The sequence below is a fragment of the Physeter macrocephalus genome, chromosome 4, assembly GCF_002837175.3.
Source record: "Physeter macrocephalus isolate SW-GA chromosome 4, ASM283717v5, whole genome shotgun sequence".
In the NCBI taxonomy this organism is placed as follows: Eukaryota; Metazoa; Chordata; class Mammalia; order Artiodactyla; family Physeteridae; genus Physeter; species Physeter macrocephalus.
The window spans coordinates 16,585,921-16,613,277 of record NC_041217.1 but is presented as its reverse complement, the minus strand read 5'-3'; the positions used below and the strand labels follow the sequence as shown (position 1 = coordinate 16,613,277).

Genomic DNA, 27,357 nt, shown 5'->3' with positions numbered 1-27,357 from the left:
TTCCTTTAGACAAAGGATCTTTATTGTAGTACATGTTAAACTGGCTTCCAGTGAATTTTTTTAAAGGTACAGTATTGTTTTCAGAGATAATAATTCTCAGACTACGTTTCCTCCAAAGAAATAGTGTTAAAGGAAAAAACCAAAATATTCACTGCAATAAACGGAAAACAAAAAAGGCAATTATTAACATTTAGGTATTGAAATAAGATCCATTTGGCTTATCAATGTAGTTGGAATTGTAGCCCTTGTGTTGGCTTAATGCTAATTCCTATGTGATGCATATTTCTCTTCATCAAATTCAGTGTTCTGAAACCCGAGTAACCTTTTAAAGGCAAAAAAAAAAATGTTTAGCGGCCCTCCAGAGTTCATTTAAAATATATATATTCGAATCGCCGTGTTTTTGAAAAATGTTTGTCTGTGTAGACTTTTTGTTTATTCATTCAGCATGTCTAAGGAGATAGATCTGGAAAATACAAACCCACATTAACTGAAAGACAATGTCCTATTACTTAGTTGCTAACAGTGTGCATTTTACTGAGGAGTACATCACCGGTTCTTTGAATTCGACTCACTTTCACCACCCAGCTGCCCAGTGCCTTATGGTGGTTGACTCAGGTCTCCCATCCCTTTTTTCTGTTCAGAAGAATAGAATGCTTAACTGTGAGTCATCAGCTTTACATAGATGCGTATTAAATCTGTCTCCACAATAAACAGTATCCCCTGCTGCTAAATCAAGCATAAATAAAACTGCAAACCAGACCCTGGACTTGTGTCGCTGTTCTTGGCTGTAGCTGGGTGAGCATTCAGGCTCTGGGACCGGATTGCCGCAGTTTGGATCCTGCTTCTCCCACTTGCTGCAAGTGTCACTTTGGACAAGCCCACCTCACTCTGTTTCTCTGTATTTCTGCTACCACCTTATAGGGTTATTATGTGAAACCGAAATAAGGTAATGCATATGAAACACTTAGAAATGAGCCTGGCACATAATAAATCCTCAAGTGGTGGAAGCCTTATGTGTGCTTCGTATTGTAAGTGTTAAATGCAGTTGAATCACGCGTGTTTGTTTTCAAGTTATCATTAAAATGAAAAGAGCAAGTTGAAAGTCGTTAAAGGGAACTTGTGAACACCTGAAATTATAGACTGTAAAGACTGTACGTAGACCAGGGGTCAGCAAACTATGGCTGGCCATCACTTGTAAATAAAATTTTATTAGAACATAGCCATATCCATTCATTTCCGTATTTCTTATGATTGTCTTGGCCTTACCATGGGAAAAGTTGAGTAGTTGTGACAGAGACCTAATGGCCTGTGGAGCCTACAATATTTTCTACTTGGTCCTTTATAGAAAATTTGCCTACCCCTGCTATAGACTCTAGAAACTATACAGTCCTTTATAATCGAGACTATTTTGATCCTAGGTGCTTCTAGAACTCAGTTTAAGAAATGATTGTTCATGATCTTCATAAGAACGGTGCATATTTGAATTACCTGTAATGTTTAAAAAATAAAATCATGTGTCTGGGCCCCCTGTTGGGTTTGGAAAGGACCCATATAATTTACAAAGGTTCCCAAAGAACACTACTGTTTATCCTTGCTGACTAGTGGATGATTTCTCACATAGTTCAGTTTTTTGTTTTTTGTTTTTGGAAGGCCTAAGAGACTGCTTCAGAGTAATGGTAAGAAAAATGATGGGCCATTTTAGATCAGTGGGGCTCCAGGTTGAATACGAACAGAGTTTCTGCTGCACTCGGTTGCGAGATCAGTGTGGTCTCAATATATGCCTAGCGTTTGGTTAAATTTCCTTTTCACATATATTACAAACCTTGAACGTAGCTGCCTATCTTTCTGTCTGCCTCGCATGTCATGGCAGTGACTGGGTAGAGCATGTGGTGAGAAGAGGGTTGTATGTTTCCTTGTTTCCTTAGAAATTGTGTGTGTGTGTGTGTGTGTGTGTGTGTGTGTGTGTGTGATGGAACAGCAGGGCGACGGAGAAAGTTCTCTTTACTCTGTACATCTGCTCTGAAAACTGGCTTTAGGAAAAGGACACGAGTAGACTAAGGTATGGTGATTTAAGCAGAAATAACTTTTCCATAATTAGACAGTAAAAATATAAAATCACTGGCCTCTTTCATTGCTGATATTATGCTTACTCTCTCTTGAAGTAATTCCTGTGTTTGATAAAAGCACTTATACAAGAAAAAACTTAAAAATGAGTCAGAATATTTGGAACTGTAATATCTTAGATAGGAAAATTAAGCAGCTTTTACACAGTTCTTTATAATAACTATTAATTCTAGTCAGATTTAGAATGAATTGTCTGCTGCAATAAACCAGGTTAATATGGTTGACTCTGACTATTTAAATTTTATTTTTCTTTCTTTAAAAAACTGTAGGCATTTCAGTCGAACCATGGAAGAACTGGTTCATGATCTTGTCTCAGCCCTGGAGGAGAGCTCGGAGCAAGCTCGAGGTGGATTTGCTGAAACTGGAGACCATTCTCGAAGTATCTCTTGCCCTCTGAAACGCCAGGCCAGGAAACGGAGAGGGAGAAAACGGAGGTCATATAATGTTCATCACCCGTGGGAGACCGGTCACTGCTTAAGTGAAGGCTCTGATTCTAGTTTAGAAGAACCAAGCAAGGACTATAGAGAGAATCACAATAATAATAAAAAAGATCACAGTGACTCTGACGACCAAATGTTAGTGGCAAAGCGCAGGCCATCATCGAACTTAAATAATAACGTTCGAGGGAAAAGACCTCTCTGGCATGAGTCTGATTTTGCCGTGGACACCCTTGGGAACAGGACCCTGCGCAGGAGGAGGAAGGTCAAGCGCATGGCAGTGGACCTCCCGCAGGACAGCGCTAACAAGCGGACAATGACCCAGCCCCTCGAAGGTTGTAGAGATCAGGACATGGACAATGACAACAGAGCTTACCAATATCAAGAGTTTACCAAGAACAAAGTCAAGAAAAGGAAATTGAAAATAGTTAGACAAGGACCAAAAATCCAAGATGAAGGAGTAGTCTTAGAAAGTGAGGAAACAAGCCAGACCAATAAGGACAAAATGGAATACGAAGAGCAAAAAGTCTCAGATGAACTCATGAGTGAAAGGTGACTTTTCTATTCTCTAAATATAAAAATATGTCTCCAGTGTTTGCCGTTGAACGTGTTGCGGATTTTAATTCTATTTTAAAATAATTATAAATTATAATAATGGTAGTGATAGTACTGTTTAACCGTGGTTATATTTACTTATAATTTGTGATGTTTATTTAGCACAAAGCAAAATTGCTTGTCTGATCTATGAACAGTCTTTTTTTTTTTTTTTTTTTTTGTGGTATGTGGGCCTCCCTCTGTTGCGGCCTCTCCCGTTGCGGAGCACAGGCTCCGGACGCGCAGGCTCCGGACGCGCAGGCTCAGCGGCCATGGCTCACGGGCCCAGCCGCTCCGCGGCATGTGGGATCCTCCCAGCCCGGGGCGCGAACCCGGTTCCCCTGCGTCGGCAGGCGGACGCGCAACCACTACGCCACCAGGGAAGCCCATGAACAGTCTTTTGATTGTGTTATAATGACTTAATTTTCAGCCACAAAGAGAAAAGGAAATGGATTTTCAATGGGAAAGAATGCTTTTGAATAACAGCACATTTATAACTGTTAGAATTGCATTTATAATTATTTACTTGTTTAATTATAGAGCTTTAGCCGTTGGTGCTTTTTAGTGTCACGGTTCATCAGTTTATTCTGAGTCCTGAGAACCAAAGTTGATACAGCTTCACCGTGAGTGGCTAGATATTTTAAGAAGTCTATAGATTGCTAGGAATTCTGATCACTTATGAATTGTAAAACCCAATTTATAGTCTAGAAACTCCTGATCTTGTCATTAGACAAATGGGAGAAGCAGTAATCCTTTGCCAGTTAGTCTAATCTGTCCATTCTGGAAAAGAGGTATACCACAACGATAGCTGTTAAGGACTAAGTTTTGACACCTTCAAAAGGTAAGTGGTCACTTTTCTTTTACACAGAACTAATGTTACCTGCAGGAATGAGAAAACATTGACACTGTTCATCCTTTTAAGCATGTCCTTGAAATCAAATGCACAGCTATGGTCAAGAAAAAAATATTCTTTAAAAATGGCCTGGGAAAGAGTATTTGATTTTTAATTGCTAAGATTGGCATCATTTTAATCATGTGGATTGTGAGCTATGGATCTCATAAGCGCATATATACATTCTTTTTCTTTCCCCTTGTAAATGTGGTTACAGATATGCGTAGGACCTGGTATAAGTGTATAGAATGGACCTTTTATTAGAGGTGGTTTGCTATTTATGTAATTTTTCTAAAGAACTAAAAATTACATAAATGTTTCGGGAAGGTTTTGAGAAGTTTATGGTACCTGCTTTTCTTCCAAGAAAGTTGTCATTTTTATACCGGAATGAGAATTATCTGTATGCAAGTATTGGGCCATTGTGACTGAGGACCCTCCAGCTTGACTTGAAAGTAATTATCTTGCTTAGTTGCTGGGAGGGAGGGTGTGTGGCAGTGGAGATAAATTCTCAATTCTGGATTATTCACAGATTACCTGCTTTCTGGATTGATTGTGTAAGCCCCTCCTTTCATTGATGTCTTCCTTTTATTGACAGACGTGTACCCTGGACTAGAAATGAGATAAAACTCTCTTCATTTCTTTTCATGGTAAAAAATATTTGAGTATTAGGTGCCATCAGGCTACCCAGCAGTCAACAGCCTAAGTACAAATTTTCAAAAAGGATGTTTTCACTCTTGAATAAATTAAATTTTTTTCCTCTTATTTTAAACTTACCTATACAGCTATACTTTGTGGTCACTTAAGAGTTAGGTACATATTCCTTCTGTGGGAAAATTGCTAAATATTTAAAGTATCTTCCCAACAAGAATAAGCATTTTTTGAGACCACTTCCAAAGCTTTCCTACTATAAAAAGCTATATATTGCCTTGGAACTGATTTATAGATAAGAACGGAACTACTTCACTCTGTGTGTGTGATTTAACACACATTTGAATAACTACTGTTTACTGTTCACCACTTATGGTCCCAAGACAAATAGGACAGCCCCGGTTCTCTTCAGCCTGATAACCTGGAATAGCCAAACAAGCAAATGATGAAAACGAAATGTGCTGAGTGGAAGGTACTGGTGAGGGAAAACTTCCTAAAGAACTGTGACTGAAAGCCTTTTTCAGATATCGAGGAGTTAAGGCGGATCATCCCAGGTAGAGGGAATAATTTATGCAGAGACATGGTTATGAAGCAAGTGCTATGAATGTGGGAAAGTATATGTAATGTAATTCCCAGGTAGAGGGAATAACTTAGGCAGAGACATGGTTGTGAAGCAAGTACTATGTATGTGGGAAAGTATAGGTAATGTAACTTCGTTACATAAAGTGGGAGCGGAGGCTACAGCAATAATTGTGTTTTGAAGGCCTGTGTGCTGTGGTAGTTTGGATTTCATCATATAAGTAATGGGAAGTCAGTGAAGAATTTTTAGTCCATTAGATTTATATTTTATCAAGATACCTGACCTTGACAACAGTGGCTCGTTTAGTTTTGGCTGACCTCCAGTCCATCCTTAAGAGGGAGGTGAATTATGGTAGCAGTAGTAGAGGACAAAAAAAATATGGGAGCAGTTTTAAGAGTTGGAATCAGTGGAAGGTTGGCTGCCTATATTTTGGGGAGGATGAACGAGAAAGAAGACTCTCAGATGATGCGCAGGCATCAAAAATAGAAAATATAGGAAATGAACAGATTGGGGCAGGGGATTGGGGTTGGTATCCATTCATTAATTCAACAAGCATTCATGGAATATATTCTCCTCTCAATACTGTGCTATAAAAGTCATACTAAAAAAAAGTGGGTAGAGGTGTCCTTGAAGATAAGCCATAATGAACCTCAGCTCCTGAAAATGCAAAGCCTTGCTTCTGTTTAAGTTCTTGTTCTGATTTATTGTACCCACTAACAACTACATGGTATACTTGGAGCAACTAGCTAGATGTCAATTAGATGAGATGTAAATAAGGAAGCATGTTGTTTAAAACACGTGTAAAAACATCTGAAAGTAAGCCAAGGATCGTTAAGGGCTAAGAACTGATCTTAGAGAGGGAATTCTGTTTTTCTCGTATCTTTAAGAACAGCAGGCAGAGACGAGAGAGGAGATAGGGATACCTCTTGGAGAAAGGACATAAACAAAAGGACCAGAGATGGGGATGGGAAGAATTTAGGTGGGAGCCCATCCATGGAAAGCCTTGATAACTAAATTTAAGCCAACAAATCTGAGGAAGTAATTTAAGAATTTTTTTTTGAATTTAATTTAATTTAATTTTTTTATACAGCAGGTTCTTATTATCTATTTTATACATAAGAATTTAATAGACTTTTTTTTTTACACACACATATGTACACACACACATATATGCACCTGTGTGTTTTATAAGCTTTCTTTTAGAATAGTTCTAGATTTACGGAAAGCTTGTAAAGATAGCACAGAGAGTTTCTGTATACTCTGTTCCCATACATCCTACACCCAGCTTCTCCTATTGGTAATATCATCCGTTTACTATGGTACATTTGTCAGAACTAATGGGCCAATGTTGACACATTAACGGAAGTCAATACTTTATTAGAATTTCTTTTGTTTTTATTTACTGTCCTTTTTCTGGTCCAGGATCCCATCCAGGATACCATAATATTTTTAGTCAACCAGTTATGTTTTGAAAAGATGAACCTGGCTATGTGTAGAATAGATTAAAGGGGGTAAATCTGAACTCAGAGAGATTGTAAGACCATTGTACCCTAAAATAAATAAATAAATAAAGGCACATAGATTCACAGCCCTTTATCTGCAAATCTGAATCCTGAAAGCTGTGAAAAACTAATTAATTTGTGGCCAGACCTAACTTGACCTGTATTTAACATGGATATTCCTTCATTTAATTGAAAAAATATATTAATATGTTTGATTATGAAGTGCTACCCCAGACTCCTCTTAGGCATTTTAGAAAGGACCTTTCTAAAGTGTAAAAATATATGAATTTTAAATAATTTTGCCTCGAGGGTCTCAGAAAAAGAATTTAACCCAAGGTATGTATGTTAAGGCCCTTTATTAGGGTTGTGTTGATGAGGGCGGACAAGAAAGCACTACTCAGTCACAGAGAAAAAAAAAAATCCATAGTAGTTTGGGCAGCTAAATAGAAGAAAGATAAACTTTCTGAAGCGTTTTTAATACTCGAACAGCACTATGTATAGAAGAGCATACTTTTTTGTAAATAAGAAAATATGTATTGATATGATGCTTTTAAAAAGTATTGTTTTCTTTCCTTAACCTATGTGCAGGACAGTTTCATACATTCACTTAATTTGAAGAAAGTTAAAGAAAAAGGTACTAATTCAGTTTCTTGGGAGAATGTGCCACTTAAATTTTTATACTTTTTGTTTATATTTATTTTTTAAAAATCAAACAAAAACTGAAATGATATTTTATATTCAAAGTATGTGGATTTAGAATTTCATCTATAATTTTAATGCCGAACTCCCAATTGAAATATTTTAAAACAGATTAGGATGCCTAGGGAAGCCCTGCTTTTTTTTTTTTTTTAAACTAAGATTACAGAATTCTCCCTGTTGATGGAAAAGTAATTTAAAAATCACCTTGGGCGATTTCCTGATTGGTTAGAATTAAGAATTACAGTAAAAAGAGAGTATATGAGAATTTTTAAGAACATCACTCAATATTCTTTAAAAACGAAACCCCTTGTTATCTGACCTTGTCCTTGTGGTTTTTTTTAACTAACTAGACTCTCATATAAGCATCGCTTCTGATAAAACTAAGTGACAGTTTAATTCATGTCAGTTGAATATTTACTATTTATTTTCATTTATATGTTAAGCTTGACTCTGTATCATACTCTCCAACTTCTGTGGAAATAATAAGAACCTGTTATTTTTGTATACTTCCTCCTTAATAATTGGCAATATTCGTTTTCTGCTGAGAGACCTTAGCTTTGATTTAATGGCTTGTTACCGTTGTAAACTTTTTTCCTCCTTGCCAAATAATAGAGTTGTTGGGAATTCTTAAATAATGTCTTTTCTGGAATATTTGCAAATATGTTTATGAAAAGTAATTCTATCCCAGGCCCTTGTGTTTATTTCATGTGCTGAAGAAAGACTGAGCCTGCTTTTGATCGAGACTTTCCCCATTTTATTGAGCAGTGGTGTTCAGGGCTCAAGCTGAATTGCCTGGAATAAGAAAGGAGCAGTAAGCATTTGATGAAAGCAGATAATAAAGTGCATCAATTGTGTCAGCACCTCGTTGCAGTCACATCTGGCTTGCTGTCAGAGTCCCATTAGATTCCTGTGGTTTTATGTGCCCAAAATAATATGCTCTGTGGTTAATGGAACCGGGATATTTGCAGTTTGATTAAAAAAAATCATCTTATTTTCTTTCAAATCTTTGTCAGGCTTAAGTTCCATCTCTGAGCTGCCATGTCTCTTTAAAATTTGACAACTGAGAGATCAATTGTTCTTTTGATCTGTTTTTTTTTTTTCTTTTCCCTTATTTTAGTGAATCCAGCAGTCTCAGCAGCACTGATGCTGGTTTGTTTACCAATGATGAGGGAAGACAAGGTACTGAGATGCTATTTTTTTATCTCTTTGCGAAAAACGCCTTCATCTTCAAGTTGTGCTTATTATTAATTTCATAAATTGATGACTGCAATCCATTTACCTTAGTGCAATCCACACACTACTTAGTGGACTGGGGTTTAGTTCCTTTCCATGCTATGTCTTCATAACCTAAAGTAGTTAATTATCTCCAAAAGCTAGTCTGTGGAGCTAATAATGTTAAGGAAGGATTATCTTCCTTGAGAAAGCTTTACATACCTCAAGTCTTTTCAATTTTGTCTCTTTTAGCAAGTTCACAAGACCCTGGTTCTCATTCTCCACCTGGTTCCAAATGTATTTAATTCTGTTTAAGCATTAATAAAGGTGGATTTGCAAGTCATTTGTCATTTTTATTCAGCTGTGACATTTATTCATCCTATCCAGTTTGTAAGTAATTAGACCATTTTCCTGAATTCAATATTGTACACTGTTAAACAGTAATGTCTTGCAACTTACGTCTTTCCCATCTTTGAAGTTTCCTGAAGCTTTTCACACTTTAACGTGGCATTATTTTGAAACTACCTGTCCTAGTAGAAAATATGAATACCTTACTAAGGGGGCAGGATATATACATACGAATACTTATCATAAGTGTTTTCTTCCTTTCTTGAGATCTTTAGAGGAAAGCAGTAATTTCTAAGGGAAAAAAAACCCCACAAAATTAATTTTTTTAAATTATAAATAGTTTAATGATGTTATGAAGAAAAGGATAAAATAATAGCTGCCCCACAGTTTTTTTCTTATCTTTTCCTCCTCTTGGCAGTACAAATTAAGTAAATTAAATTATTATTCCTTCTTGCTTACTTGTAAACCATTTGTCCCTGATAAATAGATACATAATTGTTTTGAAGACCATAGACTTCACTGAAATATGTTAGAACCTCAGGGCTAAGAGTAAGCTTGACTACCTTGATAATATACCTAAATTCTTGTTAAAACACCTATGTCTACCCAAAGTTATGTTATAAGCATTGCCTTTGGTAATGAAGTGAAATGAAAACACTTTTTTAAAAAATAACGTTTTGACAAGCCTATCCATCGTTGAGAAGCACTGAATGGCTTAGAATAATCTGCTAGCATTTATTGTGAGCCTATTATGTTTCATATTGCTAAGTGCTTTTTTACATTTAACTTACTTTAAGCTCTTGTTTGATTCTTAATACAACCCTATGAGATCTCCCCCTCTTTTTTTTCCAGATGATGAAACCCAGACTAATAAAGTTGAAGTAACTTCCCCAGTGTTACAAGACAGTAGAAATCTAATTGTTCTGTCTGACTTTAGAACCCAAGTTCTTAATCTGTAGCTATTTGATTTCTGTATTAAGAATAAAGTTGTGTATCACATCAAAAATAAAGTAACCCCATTTTTCTATTATAATGTTGTCTAATTGGAATTAAGATCTAGGGTAGTCAGTTTCAAGTGACTCCCTTTCTTTTCTTATGCTTATACCCGACCTGTGAACTTCTACTATAACTCTCAATGAAAGTACTAATATATGTGTGCTTTGAATTCTGCTTGTTTTTTTAAAGAAATAATTTTTATTAAATCCTCAATTGAAATAAACAGTTGACTTTGGTTTTCCAAACGCTTTAAATTTTTAACTCTCTCAGAATTCTAAATACAGCCGTTTCCCATAAAATCATTTTCAATGGAAGTTTAAGGGTTTTTTTAGTTTGTGTTTAAAAACATTTGTAGTAAGAGATTTTGGAAACCAGAAATCTTCTGTAAAGGGAAAAAGTTTACAGCACTTGTGACGACCCTCTTAGAAGCTAGTAGTTTTTCTAAGAATTGTGAAGAAGACTAATGAATCTCAGATCATATTCAAAATGTTATTTGTCTTTTATTTTTAAAACCATGTGCTTTTCTGTTTTTGCTTTTTTTTGAGTTTTGTTTGTTTTTTGTCTCCATATACATCTCTTTATTATTCCTTTTTCAAAAAGAATACAAAGTACTGTTGATTCACACCAAGGGCACATTTCAAACTGAATTTTAAATCGATTGTTACTTCATGGTTATACTCAAGGATGTTCCTAGAAGTCAGACTTACTATGAATAGTATTCTGTTTTAAAAATACCTTGCTTGTAGAGGTTCAGTGTCGTTTCTCTGTAAACTCTGTAGTGTTGTCACTTTTCATTTAAAATCAACTTTTTCACAGCTATTTCTTAATGAACTTAATCAGATTAATTTCATTTAGTCACATCTGTTCATGATTGTTTCCCCTTTTACACTCCATAGAAATCATGAAATTAAGCTAATTATATACCATTATCAGCTGCAAAGAACGAGTTCTATAATTTTATACCTTTTAATTCCTGGCAGGAGATTAAGGTTTATTTTTCCTTAATATGGACAGGGTAGTAACTTAACTGGATTTCCCTAAAGTTTTTGCCGAAGGATTAACCAGCATATTATTGTTTTTCACATTTGTAAATTGGTTCTGAAACGTAACATTTTATGTTATTGTTGATGGAAGTTCTTGTTATAGTATTCAAAAAAAAACATTTCTTAAGTGAAACCGTGGTGTAGAATAAAAAGTTTTCTTTATAGATTATATAGATGATTGCCAGATAAAATACAGGATCCCCAATTAAATTTGAATTTTAGAGAAAGAATTATTTTTTAGTATAAGTAGGACCCATTTCGTATTTGGACGTATACTAAAAATTTTGTACAAGTACTATAAATTTATATTAAAAATGAATCATCTGAAATTCAGATTTAATTACCATCTTGTTATTTTTTAAATCTGAATCTGACAACTCGGTTTACTTGGGTGATACAACTGAATCTCTGGGGGATTTCTTGTATTTGCACAGGTGATGATGAGCAGAGCGACTGGTTTTACGAAAAGGAATCAGGGGGAGCTTGTGGCATCACTGGAGTCATTCCCTGGTGGGAAAAGGAAGATCCTACTGATCTAGACAAAAATTTACCAGATCCTGTCTTTGAAAGTATCCTAACTGGTTCTTTCCCCCTTATGTCACATCCGGGAAGAAGAGGTCAGTAGCACTGCCTGACTGGGGGATACAGGGGACTTAGAGTCAGTCTAGGAATAGTCGTTGAAAGAGGAGGTGCTAAACGGAAATGAAAGACTCTAGACACAAGATGCTATGAGGAAACATGGGGACCAGCAATTCAGCTCCCACTGAATTCTCATGCTCTCAGTTTCTTAGGAAGGTTGGCTTGCTTTCTTGCTAGGCCCATGGTGAAAACGTTGAAATGATAGAAAGATAAATTGGGAGGAAAGAAAAACCCTGGATAATGCTCTAATGCTTAAACAATTGGTTGTCGTGTGCTGGCTGCATTAAAACCCTACTAGGCATTGGTTCGGATCTTTTAAGTGTGAATTTTGCCTCTTCCCCACTACTGTTCAATATATTTCCCCCTCCAACTGACTTTGAATTCTGAATTGATAGGATCTTATTCCATGCTCCAATGATCACAGACCCTCCTTCAACTGAGGACTTTGATTTTCCAGGTTTCCAAGCCAGACTCAGTCGCCTTCATGGAATGCCTTCCAAGAATATTAAAAAATCGGGAGGGACCCCAACTTCAATGGTAGGCATGCTTTCTTGTTTACTTCTCATGTTTGGAAATGTATCCATTTCTATGGAATAAAAAGCCACATCCTCATCCTTTATTCATATTCTAATGTTATACTTAAAAATAATCCATTTTTTTGTAGGCTACAAACTGGACCAGTGAGATTCCCCTATAAACCAAATCTTCTAATGCTAATAAATTAGTTACGTTTTGAACATCTGGGGAATGACATTCGAGGGAACCTGACTCCTGTCCTCTTCCCCTGGAGGAATATCATTGAAGTGAGAGCCTCTTTGATGAAAAGATGGGGCTGTTTTTGCTGGAGGACTGGTATTCTTCCTTTAGTCAGAAGTGAACCTGATGGGGGAGGCTTTTAGGGATCTAGGTTGGCCCAGGGTGGGTAGAAACTACTGTAAATTTTATATATTTTTCTCTTTTATGATTTTTTTTTAACATTGAAATCATTTATGTATCACTTGCTTTGCCAAAATGCTAACAAAAGCTAGAGAATTAAAAACTTCCAGATCTCACATCAGTATTCCTTAATGTTTATACTGTGACTGGATAAGAACTCATTTTTACATATCTGACTGTTGTAAATTTAAAAACATGATGCATTGACATTTATGGTTCATTTTTAGAGAAATCTTATATAGCCAACTTTATTTAAAATATTTGCATTTTACTCAGGGTATTTTAACAAGGGCTAAGATGAGTAATAGGTAAGGTTGATAATCTGCTGGAGTTTGTATTTTGTTCAAGTTTGCTTTCTACTTGGATAATCTGCTCTGTATTGCAAACCCATTGTATTTTATAGTTCAGTTTTTATTGTACTTGGAAAAATCTTAGTTTTAAACTAGTCGCCGTGATAACTAGTCTGTGCTAGTGGAATCATTTACTCTTACCTTTTAAATGATCTTCTCTGTCTGATACCTGAAACCGTCAAAATGATCATTCTTGCTTAGAGCCTATTGAAATCATGTGAAAGCTGGTATTTCAACAAATACTGTATGACTGGATCATATTGTCATGTTTAAAAGTAAGAGCTGCTTACACATCCTTAGAATGGCAAATGTGTGTGTCACTGTGAGTGTCAAAAATACTTGCATGAGCTCATTTTCGCCAAGCAGAAGGGAAAATGTAACATTTCTATTGATGGTGTAATTTAGACACTACACTACATTCAGCCCAGTTCTTCAAAATGCTTATATTAAAATGATTAATATTTTTATTAAGTTCCAATAATCGATGAAAATTGTGATTTAATACATGTATTTTTATATTATTGTATGGATTCATTGTTAATTCAGCATTTAATGGCTAATTTAAATATGATGATTGGAAAAGAAACTTAAAGTTGACATCTTCTTTACCTAAAGTTACAATCTGAAAGAGTCCAGCAAATGTATTAAGTAGGAATGTGTGACATCTTTTAGATTGCTTGTCTAAACTGGAGAGATTAAAAGCGATAAAGTGCAACTTTGAGTCTCTTTACCTTTGCATATTTAAAGTGATATTTTAGAGGGACAATAATATGGTATTCGGTCATTGTAAGTAAGCTTTTTTGTGCTATGTCCTTTGGAGTGAAACTTCGTGATTTTTTTTCTGAATTTACATAAATGTTTTTATTTTATTTTGTATAACGACTGTCTTTCAGATCTGAATAAGTCACTTTAAAACCTTGGCCTGTGACCTTTGCCTTACCAATCATGAAGCTAGATGAATGCTATCTAGCTCTTGGTTCAGTTTTACCTATTTTTATTTTTGGTTCACTGCATGCTTGAGCATAGCTGGGATTTGTAGCCCATTTTCTAGGCTTATTGCAATCTCACTGTGGTATTTTATAGAAGCTATTACAACTGATAGGCTAGCTTCATGGTATTGATGATACATGGCTTAACCATAGTAAAAGCGGCCTTCCCTCTCTCAATTGTAAAAAGGTGATTAAGTTTCACTTGATGGAGATATACTGTATATGGTGTTTATCATGGAACTAGTGCATTAGGCCACAAACTGTTTTCCTGGTCCACGTTTTTTGTATTCAAAATTTTGCTGAAGAAAATGGGCTCCTTCAGGTTTTCTTTCTTTCAGTTCTGGATTGTCCTTGTTTGGAGTTTTAAGTAGTGTAATTTTTTTTTTTTCAATAAAATATCTGACTTGGGCAAGAAAGGTAAGAGTTCCAGTTTGTGCTTATGTTTTTAAATTCCTATGCTAAGTTTTTTGTTGTTGTTGTTGCTTGTACTGTCTCTATTACATGTAACCATCTAGTCTTAAAAATCGTAATCTCATGAAACAGTCGTCTTTAAACAGTAGCTCTGACATCCAGTAGTAAGAAATGAAACTTAATTCCTTAGACTTTCACACTGGAAAGCCAAGATTGCTTTTAAGAGAGATGAGTTTCCTGAGCAAAGTCAGACACATGTAGCTGCAACCCATTAAATGGAATGACAGCATAGGGTTTCTTTTTCTTAAACAGATGGGTGATGACTACAAAAAATAACGATGCTCTTTGAAGGAAATGACAGAAGGAGAATCTTTTACTGAAATATTCATGTAAACATTTATGGAGAAAAACTTTCAATCAGAGTTTTCATTATTCACCATAGTAATGTTCTATAAAGTTGCTGGCGACACTGAATTAGCGAATGCTGAACCATTGCTCCTAAGAGAAACGCAGGGTTATGTTCCGGTGAGCCTTTGGTCGTGACATTTTCATCATTCGATCAATGCATAGCCTTGTTTTATGTATGTTTGCGTTTAAAAACACCTTATTTAACATATGTTGTGGATCCATTCACATTGAACCCATGACCAACGGCGTTCTAGCTCGTGCCTGAGCAAAGCTTATCTAATACGTGTGTTTTCTCCATAAGGCACAGCACAGCCTTCTTTGTGCTTTAGCAGCAGCAAACAGCACTGCAGCCTTATGCCTGGGGACCATTTAACACAGCGAATCACCAAAGAAAGCGCGAAAAGGTGGAAAACATGGCTCTAAATAAACCACAGAAAGGACACTTGTTTACGGTATTAGAGCTGAAAACAAAAAAGCAGCGTCGCCTTGTTTGACTTCAGTAGGGCATGCACATGTGCCTCAGGTGACTCAAGTTTTTCATTGCTTTTCTCACGTCTGTGAATGACCGTGAAAGCACTATGAGTATTGATTTGGGGGTTACAAATAAATTTTAGTGGATATGCAAATTTGCATATGTAGGACCTACAAGTTGGAGTGGTGATCGCCGCCAGTTAGTTTTGTGGAGGAGCAAAGTGGTGTTGTAGAAAGTTTACAGATTTTGAAGTCAGACGTCGGTGAATCCCCACTCTGATGCTTCTTTTTACTTGTAATTACGATTTGAACCTCATTTTCTCTTTCTGGCAAATAGAGACAGTGATTACTTTGCAGAAGTGTCGTCAGGATTAAATGAGATTGTGTTTCCATCATGGGTCCAGCACCATCTTTGTCACACAGTATATATTAAATAAATGATAGTCACACATATTATTAGATATATTAAACACAGAAGCTCATGATGTAAAGAACAGTTGTATCATGGGTCAAAGTGCAGAATTTTAGACTTTAAAACTTATCTGTTCATATTTTATATATAATATCCCTTCATGTTTAATATTTAAAGTGCTTTTGATTGCAGCCTTTTATGTTTCTTTTGTACCTCATTCATATTTGAGCCGGCCCTTGTGTTTAATATGGTCTGTGAAGAATAATTTTGAATGAATTTTAGATTGACAGACACTGCATTGAATCTCAAAACTTAACTGCAAACTAAAACACCTGTTCTAAATTTCTCCTCTCCACCCCACCTACCCCAACCGCCGCAATTATTAAGCTGTTTATTTGTAGAAAGACTGGCACAGTTTAGGAGGTTTTGGTCCAGAGTTATCTGATTCTTAAAAGTAATTTTGTCCATGTACATGAAGGGAGACTCCAGATAAATTCCTGAGAATTTAATGTTAAGAGGAATTAACTATTGCTGTCCTTCTGTTAGAATAAGGTACTAGGTTATTGGAGCCCAACTAATCAGCCTCTTATAGTCACCTCTTTTAGGAGAATTAAGGAAATAATGATTATGGGGCCATTATCCAGGAGATTCAACCTGAATCTCTTGTATTTCCAGAATTTGTGCATCAGGTACAATTCAGAATGATAATCTTCAGAATAATGAACCGTCCCAGAATCAGTTTTGGGATACTGTACTGGCAAAGTGAATCCGATTAACCTGACTTAAGCATAGCATTTAAGTTAGCTAAGATGTGCTACCCCTAAGCATCCTAATTAATCAGTGTGTTCTGTGGATGAGAGATCTTGATCTTCTTTTTTTGAAACGGATGGTCTTTCCACAGTGTTACATTTATCTAAATTAGCATTCAAATTGAGTAGTCTGTTGAAAGATCAGGAAATAAATGGCTCCATTTAAAATATAGTACCTGAAATCCAACATAAATATTACATAAAGAATTGTACATAAGGGTTATAGGGTTCTATCTTGAGATTTTATAATTGTTTCAGTCCAGTTTTTGTGTATGGTTGGAATGAGGAAAAAGTATAATGGTGATGGTGGTGATGGTTATTCTAGCAAAGAAAATGAATCTGATTCTATTGACTTTTTATTTAATACATGTTTATAAAGTTTAAATATTCGAAAAAAAATGTGAACATCAATCCTTAATCTAAATTGTCATGCTATACAATAAGCATATTGTTTGTATTCAACAATGCAGTAACTTATATCTGTTCAGACTCTTGAGTCAATTCGTTCGGTAAGAGAAAAGGAATATTATAATTTGTTTCCCTTTTATGAAGTCATAGAAGACAGGATTTCATGAGTGGCATATTGATAACGCTACTATAATGATTTACTCTGTATGTCTTGCTCAACTGTTGTTTTATTGTTTCTTAGGATACTAGAGTAGAAATATTTAGTCCGATTTATAGCCTTTTACAACAGGATGCTCATTTTAAGTGGATTTGGGTTAAATAAGGGAACTACGAAAACTTTTCTTTTAGCCTAGTCTAAGATAAAGGAGAAATTTTATAACGGAAAATAGACCTAAAATGATTTTTTAATATATTCCCAGCATATGTCCTCAACTGTAATTTGACCATGTGCTGACTAGTTATCTAATATTTTTCAATGGAATTCGATAACTAAATGCTTAATTATAATCTCTGTGAATTGATATTCATTTGTATCCTTTAAGCATTTTTGGATACTTTGCAGAATACAAAAAGAATACATATTTAGAATTTTTTATATTCTAAATATACGTTGTATCATGTATATTCTAATCTATTACCATGTATGTTAATAATTTAGTTCTTAATCTTATCTCAAAGTCAACATGAGCTCCAGGTTTCACACTAGAAACTGATATTTTTTTCTTAGAATTTATTTTGAGATAAAGTAGATTTTATATCATTGAAAAGTACTGCTTAATAGATTTATAATAAATATTTCTTTTACAGAAGACATTTTAACAGTGTCTCTTCTTTGAGTTAAAATTCTCTATTTCAATGTGATTATTCACAACTTTATATTTCATGTCATATAAATTTAATATCCATAAATGACATTTGAAATTATGAATCTAACAATTTTTTATTCTGTCCCATTAAAAACAGTATCTGTATTAATAATGATATTTAGTTTTATTATATTACGCTTTACTAAAAGTAGAACATAACACATACAAATTCAAATAGTACAGATATATAATAATACATTCATTCATTCAGCAGGTATTTGAATGCTTATTCTGTTCTCCATATTTAGTCTTAAAAATCCTTTAGGAAAAATTATATACACATATGTTCAATCTTGGTATTTTAATACTGTCAAATTTGGCCCCATATACTTTTTTCTCCATCTATTTAAACTACTTATGCTTGCTTCTCTGATAACTTAGTACTAGAATTGCTTTGGCTTCTTCATATGTTGTTTTTTGGTTTGTGATGTTTCAGAAATCTGGAACCTGGCAAAGCGAATGTCAGCAATGAATGCAAGCACTTACTACGATGCTTACTATATGTCAGATACTTTTCTAAGTGCTATTTATATATTCTGATTCATTTAATCCTAAGAACATCCCTGTAATGTAGGTTAATGTGTACAACTTGCACATTTAACTTTTCTTTTTCCATTAGTAAACCAGACTTAATGCAGTCTGGAAGTTTATTCTTTTGTCATGCTACTGATAAATAAAAAATAAATTCTCTTCATAAAAAAATCTTCCTTCCTACAAAATGCTGTTGGAAGTATGAGTTATTTGGAAATCCTTGCAGCATTCCTTGCTGTCTTGAATAGTGACCACAGTCAAGGTGTGTGCCATAATAAAAATAATAATTAAAATGTTTTACTGCTTCCATCAGATTAATCACTGTGGACCCACATCCAACTTTCTGATCCTTTTCTTTGTTTCTCAGGTAGTTTTTGCTACCTTCTTCTTGATCTCTAGCATTAGCCAATTCAGGTCTGCTTCCTTGCTCTCTGTTTCAACTTGTTCTCCCTGCTTGCCTTCCATGGTTCCTCATCATGCCTCCAATCTTGTATAATGTGCCTGGCCTCTGTCACATTTCTACTTCAGTTCAACTGTGATTATATCCTCTGTATTTCTCTTATTCCTTTCCTCCCCTTTCTAATGGAACTTGGCAAAATTCTGGGTAGACTTCACACAGGAGGAAGATCTTTTAGCTGGGACTGCAAGTATGAGTTGGAGCTCACTAACTCATTGGGAATGGAGTTGGCAGACAGAAAAACAGGAACGGGCAAGGCTTAAGTTTGAAACAGCGTGGAATATTCGGGAAACTGAATCCAGTGTTGCTGAAATATAAGGTATGCTTGTGTTGAGTATACGGTAGACAGGGTTTGGTTGGCAGGGTAGGCAGGAGTTATATCATTTCAGACTTTTGTGGTCCGTGGGAGTGCATGCGAACTGATGTGATATCTGGGGGGTTAAGTGGATCAGATTTGTCTTTTGAAAGATCACATGGACAGTTGTATAGAGCGTACATTGGGTGGTTACAAGTTAAGACTATATCAGGAGTCTAAAGCTCTCTAGCTGTTCCCCTAGGAGGTGGGATCCACAGTCGACTGAACCCTTTATTTTACCAGATCTGATTTTCTGATCAACCTTTGGGTAGCATCCATTCATTCAATAAGTATTTATTGAGCCTCTGCTATGTGCTAGATACTGTTCTAGGTCTCGGGGATTACCATGGTGAATAAAGCAGACAAGGTTCCCTGGAGCTTATATTTTAGTAAGTAAAAATAAACTTGGTTGGGGAGGAGGGTGAGTACGTAAAAATGGCCATGGAGAAAATTAAACAGGGTAATGTAATAGTGAACTACAGGATATGAAGGTGATTGGAGAGAATATGATTTGCAGGCTGGAATAATGTTCAGCCTTGGTTGATCTAGTGCCTTTCTTCTCATTGCTTTTATTAACAGTGTGGGGAAAGAAACAAGAGTGTGCATTACTCACACCTGTTCCTTCAGGAAGTTGGGTTATGTCCTAGACAGCTCTCCTGATTCCAGACCAGGTTGACCACAGCTTTTAAATGTCCACAAAACGTGGGCCTGCAAATGACAAAAGGACACTTTTATTTGTAAAGTACAGTATTACTTCTGGTGCTTTTGAATGTTTTGTGTTGTTTTTTATTTAAAGAAAGTTTGCAGGTGCCAAATATTTATATACTATTCCGATTTTCCCCTTTAGATTAAATCATAATGTATGTTCAGAAATGTAATATTTTAATATTCTAATAGTTTTTCTCATGCTTTAATGGCTACTTAAATATTATGCAGGGCAACCAGTCTTTTTATTACATTTTTAAAGATCATGAAATGCCATGCTTTCTTTTCATTTTTTTCACATTGGTACTTGCGTACAAATTCTTAGGTCATTCACTTCATTAGTAAAGAAATGGCTTGTTTTAAGACTGATTTTTTTTTTTGAAGAAATGATCTATGGACTTTTTAATGAATCTCCTTAAAAACATTGGATTGCATACATTTGTGGTTTTAAAAAATACTTCTTATAAAGATTATGATGCTTATCATTTAAATATTTTTCTTCTCTGTTGTATCCTAAGAAACATTTGCAGAGAACGTGCGGGTTCAGTCCCTGGTCTGGGAACTAAGATCCTGCAAGCCACACAGCGCGATCAAAAAAGAAAAAAGAAAAAAGAAACCTTTGCAATATGTTCTAAAATGCTCTTTTTAGAAATTAAGACTGCTGGTTGGTAACTATTTGATTCCATAAATGTAGACTGAAGACCCATTTCCTCGTTGCCTTTTTTTTTTTTTTTTTTTTTTTTTGGTGTATGGCGTGATTTTTATTGAGAAATTTCTTATACAAAGATAGGTGCATAGGTGATATAAACGTATAGTTTACAGAATAACAGAAATACAAATTCCCGTATTCTCATCACCCACCTTCAGAAACAGAAGATTCTAATTCCTCTGTGTATCTCAACCCTCTGACATTAAAAATTTCCACATGCATATGTATTCCTAAATCCTGTTTTGGTTCTTTATGTAAGTAGAATCACATTGATTGTCCTTTTGTGAGATATATTTTTTTTATTGAAGTATAGTAGATTTACAATATTGTGTTAGTTTCAGATGTATAGCAAAGTGATTCAGTTATGAATGTTCATTTTTTCAGATTATTTTCCATTATAGGTTATTGCAAGATATTGAATATAGTTCCCTGTGCAACAGTAAATCTTTGTTGCTTATCTATTTTATGTATAGTAGTTTATATCTGTTAATTCCATACTCCTAATTTATCCTTTCCCCCTCCTTTTCCCCTTGGTAACCATAAGTTTGTTTTCTATGTCTCCGAGTCTGTTTTTGTTTTGTATGTAGATTCATTTGTGTTACTTTTAAGATTCCATTCCTTGTTGCTCTTTAAACTTATGGTGACATTGCCAGAGTTCCCAATATTTTTCTTGGTTTCTTTTTTTTTTAATCAAAATCAGGGAAACAGAAATGCTGCAAACACTTCACTTTCTTCAAAGCTTCCACTCTGGTTTTCTGTCTTTTATGTTGCTGATAGAACTATTCTGATGGTCTATAAAACTCAGTTTTCTAATTTGCCTTCAGATATGCCAGGTATCTCATATCAGAAAAGTTCAAAATCAATGATGGGTAGAACGCTTCCAAATAATATTTAACAGGTGCTTTCTATATTGAAGTCACCTGCAAATCCTCCAACTGAAGGTCAGTTCGAACAACTGAGAATTCACAAAGAAGTCTTATAAATAAAAGGGGTTTCCTGTACGATAGTCTAGAAATGCTTCTTTAAAAACTACATAATCCTGAAAATAAAGTTATTACTTAGATTTCATCTCATCCCATTTCATTTACATATATCTTTGATAGATTCTTTTAATTTTCTGATCCACAAATGTGTTTTAAAGAAGTATTTTATATCATTTGTTGGATGAATAAATAAGTATATGTGACCTCTGACTCAGAAACTTGATGTCTTGCTTAATTGTGTTTTCAGCCATAGATTTCTTGGTTCAGCTGTATGCACACGTAATGGTGGCTTGTGATCTCTTCATTGTGGGAAGTGAGATATGTCTTTGTCCCCCAGCACCTTGCAGTTTGGCTAGTAAAAATTAATTGGGAAAGGGAGAGAGAGAGAGAAGAGACCTAATGTTTGCTAAGGGACGCACTGATCCTAACTAGTTTTTCATTCTTCATTTAAAGTTTTAGTTTTATGTGTTATCTCTGTCTTCCTCCACTCTTTCCACACCTAGACACATCTGAATCTCATTTCTTTCCTTGTTTGTCATATTAACCCTTTCTTTCCAAATTTCATCTATCGCTGACCTAGTGTAGTTACTCCTAACCTTACATTTTGATAGTACATTTGTCTCCTCCCTGGTCTCTCTTCCTTCCGGTTTTCCTCCCTCTAATCCGTATCACATGTAACTCCAAGGAAACATTTTTAAAACATGCTCATACCCTAGTCAAAAAATAGTTTTCACGCCTTTATCATCAAATTCAGGTTTCCCTCTTCTGACCTTCACTGCTTACCTGTGACCTATATATTAACACGTCACTCCTTTCCAGATGGTCTTAGGTTCACAGCGTCCCCACCCCTCCACCAACCTTCCCTTACTCGGTCATATTCATTCCTTCTCTACATTTGCTCACAACAGTGAGATTACTGGTAGATTCATATCCTTCAAGGAGCAGTTCAGGCTCCATACCTTTTCGTCCAAAGCTTCCCCAACTCCTCACACTTCAGAGATCACTGCATCATCTGAAATGCCATTGCATCTGCTGTCTCTGCCATTCTTTCATTCATTAATGGGTGACCTTTCTATTTTATACTCTTACTCATCTTCTTGTGTTTGCATTGTGTCCCCAAGTACATGTAGCACCCGAGTGACAGGGGTCCAGCTCCTAGCCCATAGTATGTGTTGAATAATTTTTAAAATGTTGATAGGGATTTACTGGGTATTACCTTATGCTTTTTAGGGAGTTTTCCACCACTAGTTACATGGCCAGTACAACCTTAAGTGACATCCTTTCCTACCAATATTAGTATCTAAGTTCTTCATTGTTTTTATTTTTTAATTTTTATTTTTTTAAATTTCTTGGCCATGCCACATGGCTTGTGGGATCTTAGTTCTCTGACCAGGGATTGAACCCAGGCCCTCGGCAGTGAAAGCACGGAGTTCTAACCGCTGGACCACCACAGAATTCCCTCTTCATTGTTTTCAGTTTGTCCTTTTATGTCCTTAGTGATGTGATGCAGGTAAGGTCCCATCTGAGAGAGCACTAAAAAGCTGCTTGGATGCTCAGTGTACAGATGCTCACCTTTCGGTTGGGGAATTCTTAAATGTTGCTATCCATAGGGATTTGCCTTTGAAATAACCCCCTAATAAGTGATCTGCCTCAAGGCGTGTGGAGTGGGGAGTGGACTAGTGTTTTGACTCCACTCGCCAACATTCTGATTGCGAAGCAGAGGACAGGGAGCACTCAGTCTGCAGACTTTCACTGAATTCTCTTAATTTTAGTAAAGGTATATCATGTGGTCCATAGGTATGGCCCCTTTCTAGTTTAACAGTGTCTTATACACTGTTTGTGCTTCTGCTAGGATATAGGGAAGGGGTGGTAACGTTGTATGACTGTGTGGCCAAGGATTGGGATTAGGGATCAATTTTTAAAAATAAATTTTCCAGCAATTCCCTGTTGAAGAGGTGTCTGGCACCTCCAATTTCTGAACCTTTCTGGAGTCTGCTGCTTCAGTCAACGTACTCTTTTTTTTTTTTTTTTTTTTAAACATCTTTATTGGAGTATAACTGTTTAAATACAGATCAATGGAACAGGATAGAAATCCCAGAGATAAACCCACACACATATGGTCACCTTATCTTTGATAAAGGAGGCAAGGATATACCGTGGAGAAAAGACAGTCTCTTCAATAAGTGGTTCTGGGAAAACTGGACAGCTACATGTAAAAGTAGGAAATTAGAACACTCCCTAACCCCACACACAAGAATAAACTCAAAATGGGTTAAAGACCTACATGTAAGGCCAGACACTATCAAACTCTTAGAGGAAAACATAGGCAGAACACTCTATGACATAAATCACAGCAAGATCCTTTTTGACCCATCTCCTGGAGAAATGGAAATAAAAACAAAAATAAACAAATGGGACCTAATGAAACTTAAAAGCTTTTGCACAGCAAAGGATACCATAAACAAGACCAAAAGACAACCCTCAGAATGGGAGAAAATATTTGCAAATGAAGCAACTGACAAAGGATTAATATCCAAAATTTATAAGCAACTCTTGCAGCTCAATAACAAAAAAACAAACAACCCAATCCAAAAATGGGCAGAAGAACTAAATAGACATTTCTCCAAAGAAGATATACAGATCGCCAACAAACACATGAAAGAATGCTCAACATCATTAATCATTAGAGAAATGCAAATCAAAACGACAATGAGATATCATCTCACACCGGTCAGATTGGCCATCATCAAAAACTCCAGTCAACTTACTTTTTATCATGCCCTCTCCCTACCCCTTTGCTAGGGAAAGCTGAGCTGCCAGCCACACATCCATTTCGTTTTCTTCTGTGATTTTATTGACTTTGCTTGTCTGGTGGTATCTTCTTTCCTATCCGCTTTGTCCTTGTGGAGTTATACCTTTTTATTCTTTACTGTCATTTTACTGGGGTTTTGAGAGGGAGCTGCATTGTGTGCTGAGTGGATTACGTTTACCAGGAAGTGCTAGCTAGTGTTCTTTTCTTTTGATTTTCTTCTTTTTTTTTTTTTTTTTTAAGTAATAGATTCACAGGTTTTAAGAGATAAATAGGACAAAAGGTATCCAGTGGAAAGTCTTTGTCCCACATCCAGTTCTTCCCGTACCCATCTGTGCACATACAGCATCGATTAATCTGAACCTTGGTTTTTAAACTTAAAAAAAAAAGTCTGAGAGGTTATAAATTATACCTATTTTTTATTCATTTGTTTGGCTGCATAATATTTCATTTTAGTATGTTATTAAATAATTCAGCTTTTATTTTATGTAACTAATATTAAAGGACAGAAATATTTGGTTACTATTAATTATATTAGCTAACATTTATTGTGTTATTATTTGCCAGGTGGTGTTCTAATCTCTCTATGTATGTTAATTCATTTAATGTTCAAAAAAAGCCTACTGAGGTAAATGTTATTCTCCTCGCCATTTTATAAGCCAGGAACAGGGGCAAATGGCTTAAATTACTTATTCAAGGTCACAGCTTGTAATCAGCAGTGTCAGGATTTAAACTCTGGCCCTGTGACCCACTCCCCAAAGACTTAGCCTTCAAGCTATACTACTTCCCCTTCAAGGGTAAAAATATTTCCAATGAATTTTTAATTTGTAAAAAATTGATAGGCCTAGTGGCCCACTGAAATAAAATACATCTTAGTTATATAGTTTGGTCGATTTAATGAATATATTGGGTAAATAATTACTCTGTGTTTGATCAAGTTAAACCTACTGAATTCGATATACGTTTTATTTTTCAGCGTAATAGTTTTCATCATTACATTACATTGTAAATATGCTGTCCATCCCTCCTGTCAGCTCTTCTGTTTTCACCTCACATATGTTTTCTCTCCTTTCCTATATTATCTGTTGATTTAACTTATTAGGTCCTCGCTGACATTTAAATATTTTCTTTCTCAAATTTATTAAAAGGTAAATTTTTTTGTTACCTATCAGTTAGGTTTCTCCATATCCAAAAAGGTTAGTGACAGCAATAAATATTAAAATAGCATTAAATATTTTGTAAAGGACATCTTTATAGACTCCACCATCCTGTGGTATAAGTATTACTGTAATTTCCATCGTGTGGACTCAGTGATTTTCAAAGAATTAGCTTCATTATGAACGATCAGAGCCAGGTCTTCTGAACTCCAATCCTTTTGCATACGAAATTTTTCAGAAGTTATTCTCTTTTCTGTATTTTAGCTGGAGCTATAGCAGTTTAGCTTTTTAGAATGTTAGCTTTTGAAAATACCGTGAGACTTGACATTTAAATTTCTTGTCAACTTGTGAAAGTGGTCCATTTCAAAATTTGATTGGGTTCTCATTTTGAGGAAAGATTTATGAATTTTTATTGTTGAATTCTTAAGTTGTTGCAAATTGTATAGAAGTAAATAATTCATGCTATGAATTTGGCATTAGCTTTCTTCATATTTATTAACATCACAACTTTTCCCTAATCCTACTTCCTCATTTAGCCTCTTAAAGCACTAGTACAGGTCCAATCTTTGGAATTGTCTGTTTATAGGAAAAACCAATTAAACTAACTCTTTCCTTGATTGAACATAATCTCAGAGTCATCCTGTTTCTTCAGCAAATTGTTACATGTGTTGTATATATTACTAGCACATTTTTAACACATTATTGTATATGTTGATCATATGATTGTTCTTTTTTTTTTTTTTTTTTTTTTTGTGGTATGCGGGCCTCTCTCTGTTGTGGCCTCTCCCGTCGCGGAGCGCAGGCTCCGGACGCGCGGGCTCAGCGGCCATGGCTCACGGGCCCAGCCGCTCCGCGGCACGTGGGATCCTCCCGGACCAGGGCGCGAACCCGGTTCCCCTGCATCGGCAGGCGGACGCGCAACCACTGCGCCACCAGGGAAGCCCCATATGATTGTTCTTGAAATGCCTTTACTTTCCATGGTGATATTACTTAGAGGTGCTGGCTGTCTAGCTGACTGGATGAATCTTCTTTCCTCCTATTTTTCCCAATGTATAACTCCCAGCTCTGCAGTGTAGCACTATGAAGCCAAGAAGGGCAAGGCAGACACTTTATATATGTAAAAAGGGCCTTTACAAACACACACATACACATAATTTCTTTTTACATTATCTTATTTCTGGTAGGTGGTTTCATTTAGACACTTTGAGGACATACACTTATTTTCATAACAATCATAATCATGAACTGTTAAAAATGAATTAAGACATGAATATGCATGAAGAAATTAGATGTTCCTACTATGAATATATGGCATCAATGTGTCTTGAGTGAATTACAGACTTTACTCATTTCTGGGCCATTTGTTTTATATATAGATTAAATATAGATAATTACTCATTTGACAAGTTACTTTATTACTTTGATGTATCTCAGAGTGCCACATGCAGTTATAGTGTGATTATTGTAATAATTTGGATTCATTAATAAGCAAAATTAACATTTCATATAAATTAAAATTTAAAAATTGGAATTTGATTTTGTTTAAAGTCAGTGTTACTTCCAGTGATTATTTTGATTTCATAACAGAATTGTACTTTTTAACTGAAATTTTGAATTCTTTTTAAGCTCACATGTTAAATGTAAAGCTGTTTTGTTACCATTCTAAATTATAGTTAGAAATATTAACTTCTGTAGGTTAACCATTTCATTTTTGTCTTGTGCCTCACTTGTATGAAAAAATTATGGATTCAGTTTTATTTGTTGGGGGCAAATGTGCACCATATGATGTACTAAACTTAAAATTTATTTTTACATTTATAGAGCACTTAGCCAAATACCTAGCACAGCTAGATGTTTAATAACTGTTTTCCTATATA

General features: G+C 35.4%; 1 protein-coding gene across 6 annotated transcripts in view; it reads left to right on the top strand.

Moving 5' to 3' along the window:
• Positions 1-27,357, top strand: part of GPATCH2 (G-patch domain containing 2) — a 213,088-nt gene that overhangs the window by 7,828 nt on the left and 177,903 nt on the right. For all 6 annotated transcript variants that reach the window (XR_003679312.1, XM_028488333.1, XM_028488335.1 and 3 more), the window contains exons 2-5: positions 2,394-3,113; positions 8,594-8,655; positions 11,510-11,692; positions 12,172-12,251. Coding sequence is in view for 5 of the 6 variants with exons in the window: in XM_028488333.1 (XP_028344134.1) it covers positions 2,394-3,113; positions 8,594-8,655; positions 11,510-11,692; positions 12,172-12,251 (1,045 nt within the window). In the remaining variant the exon portion in view is untranslated. The remainder of the gene's footprint in view (positions 1-2,393; positions 3,114-8,593; positions 8,656-11,509; positions 11,693-12,171; positions 12,252-27,357) is intronic.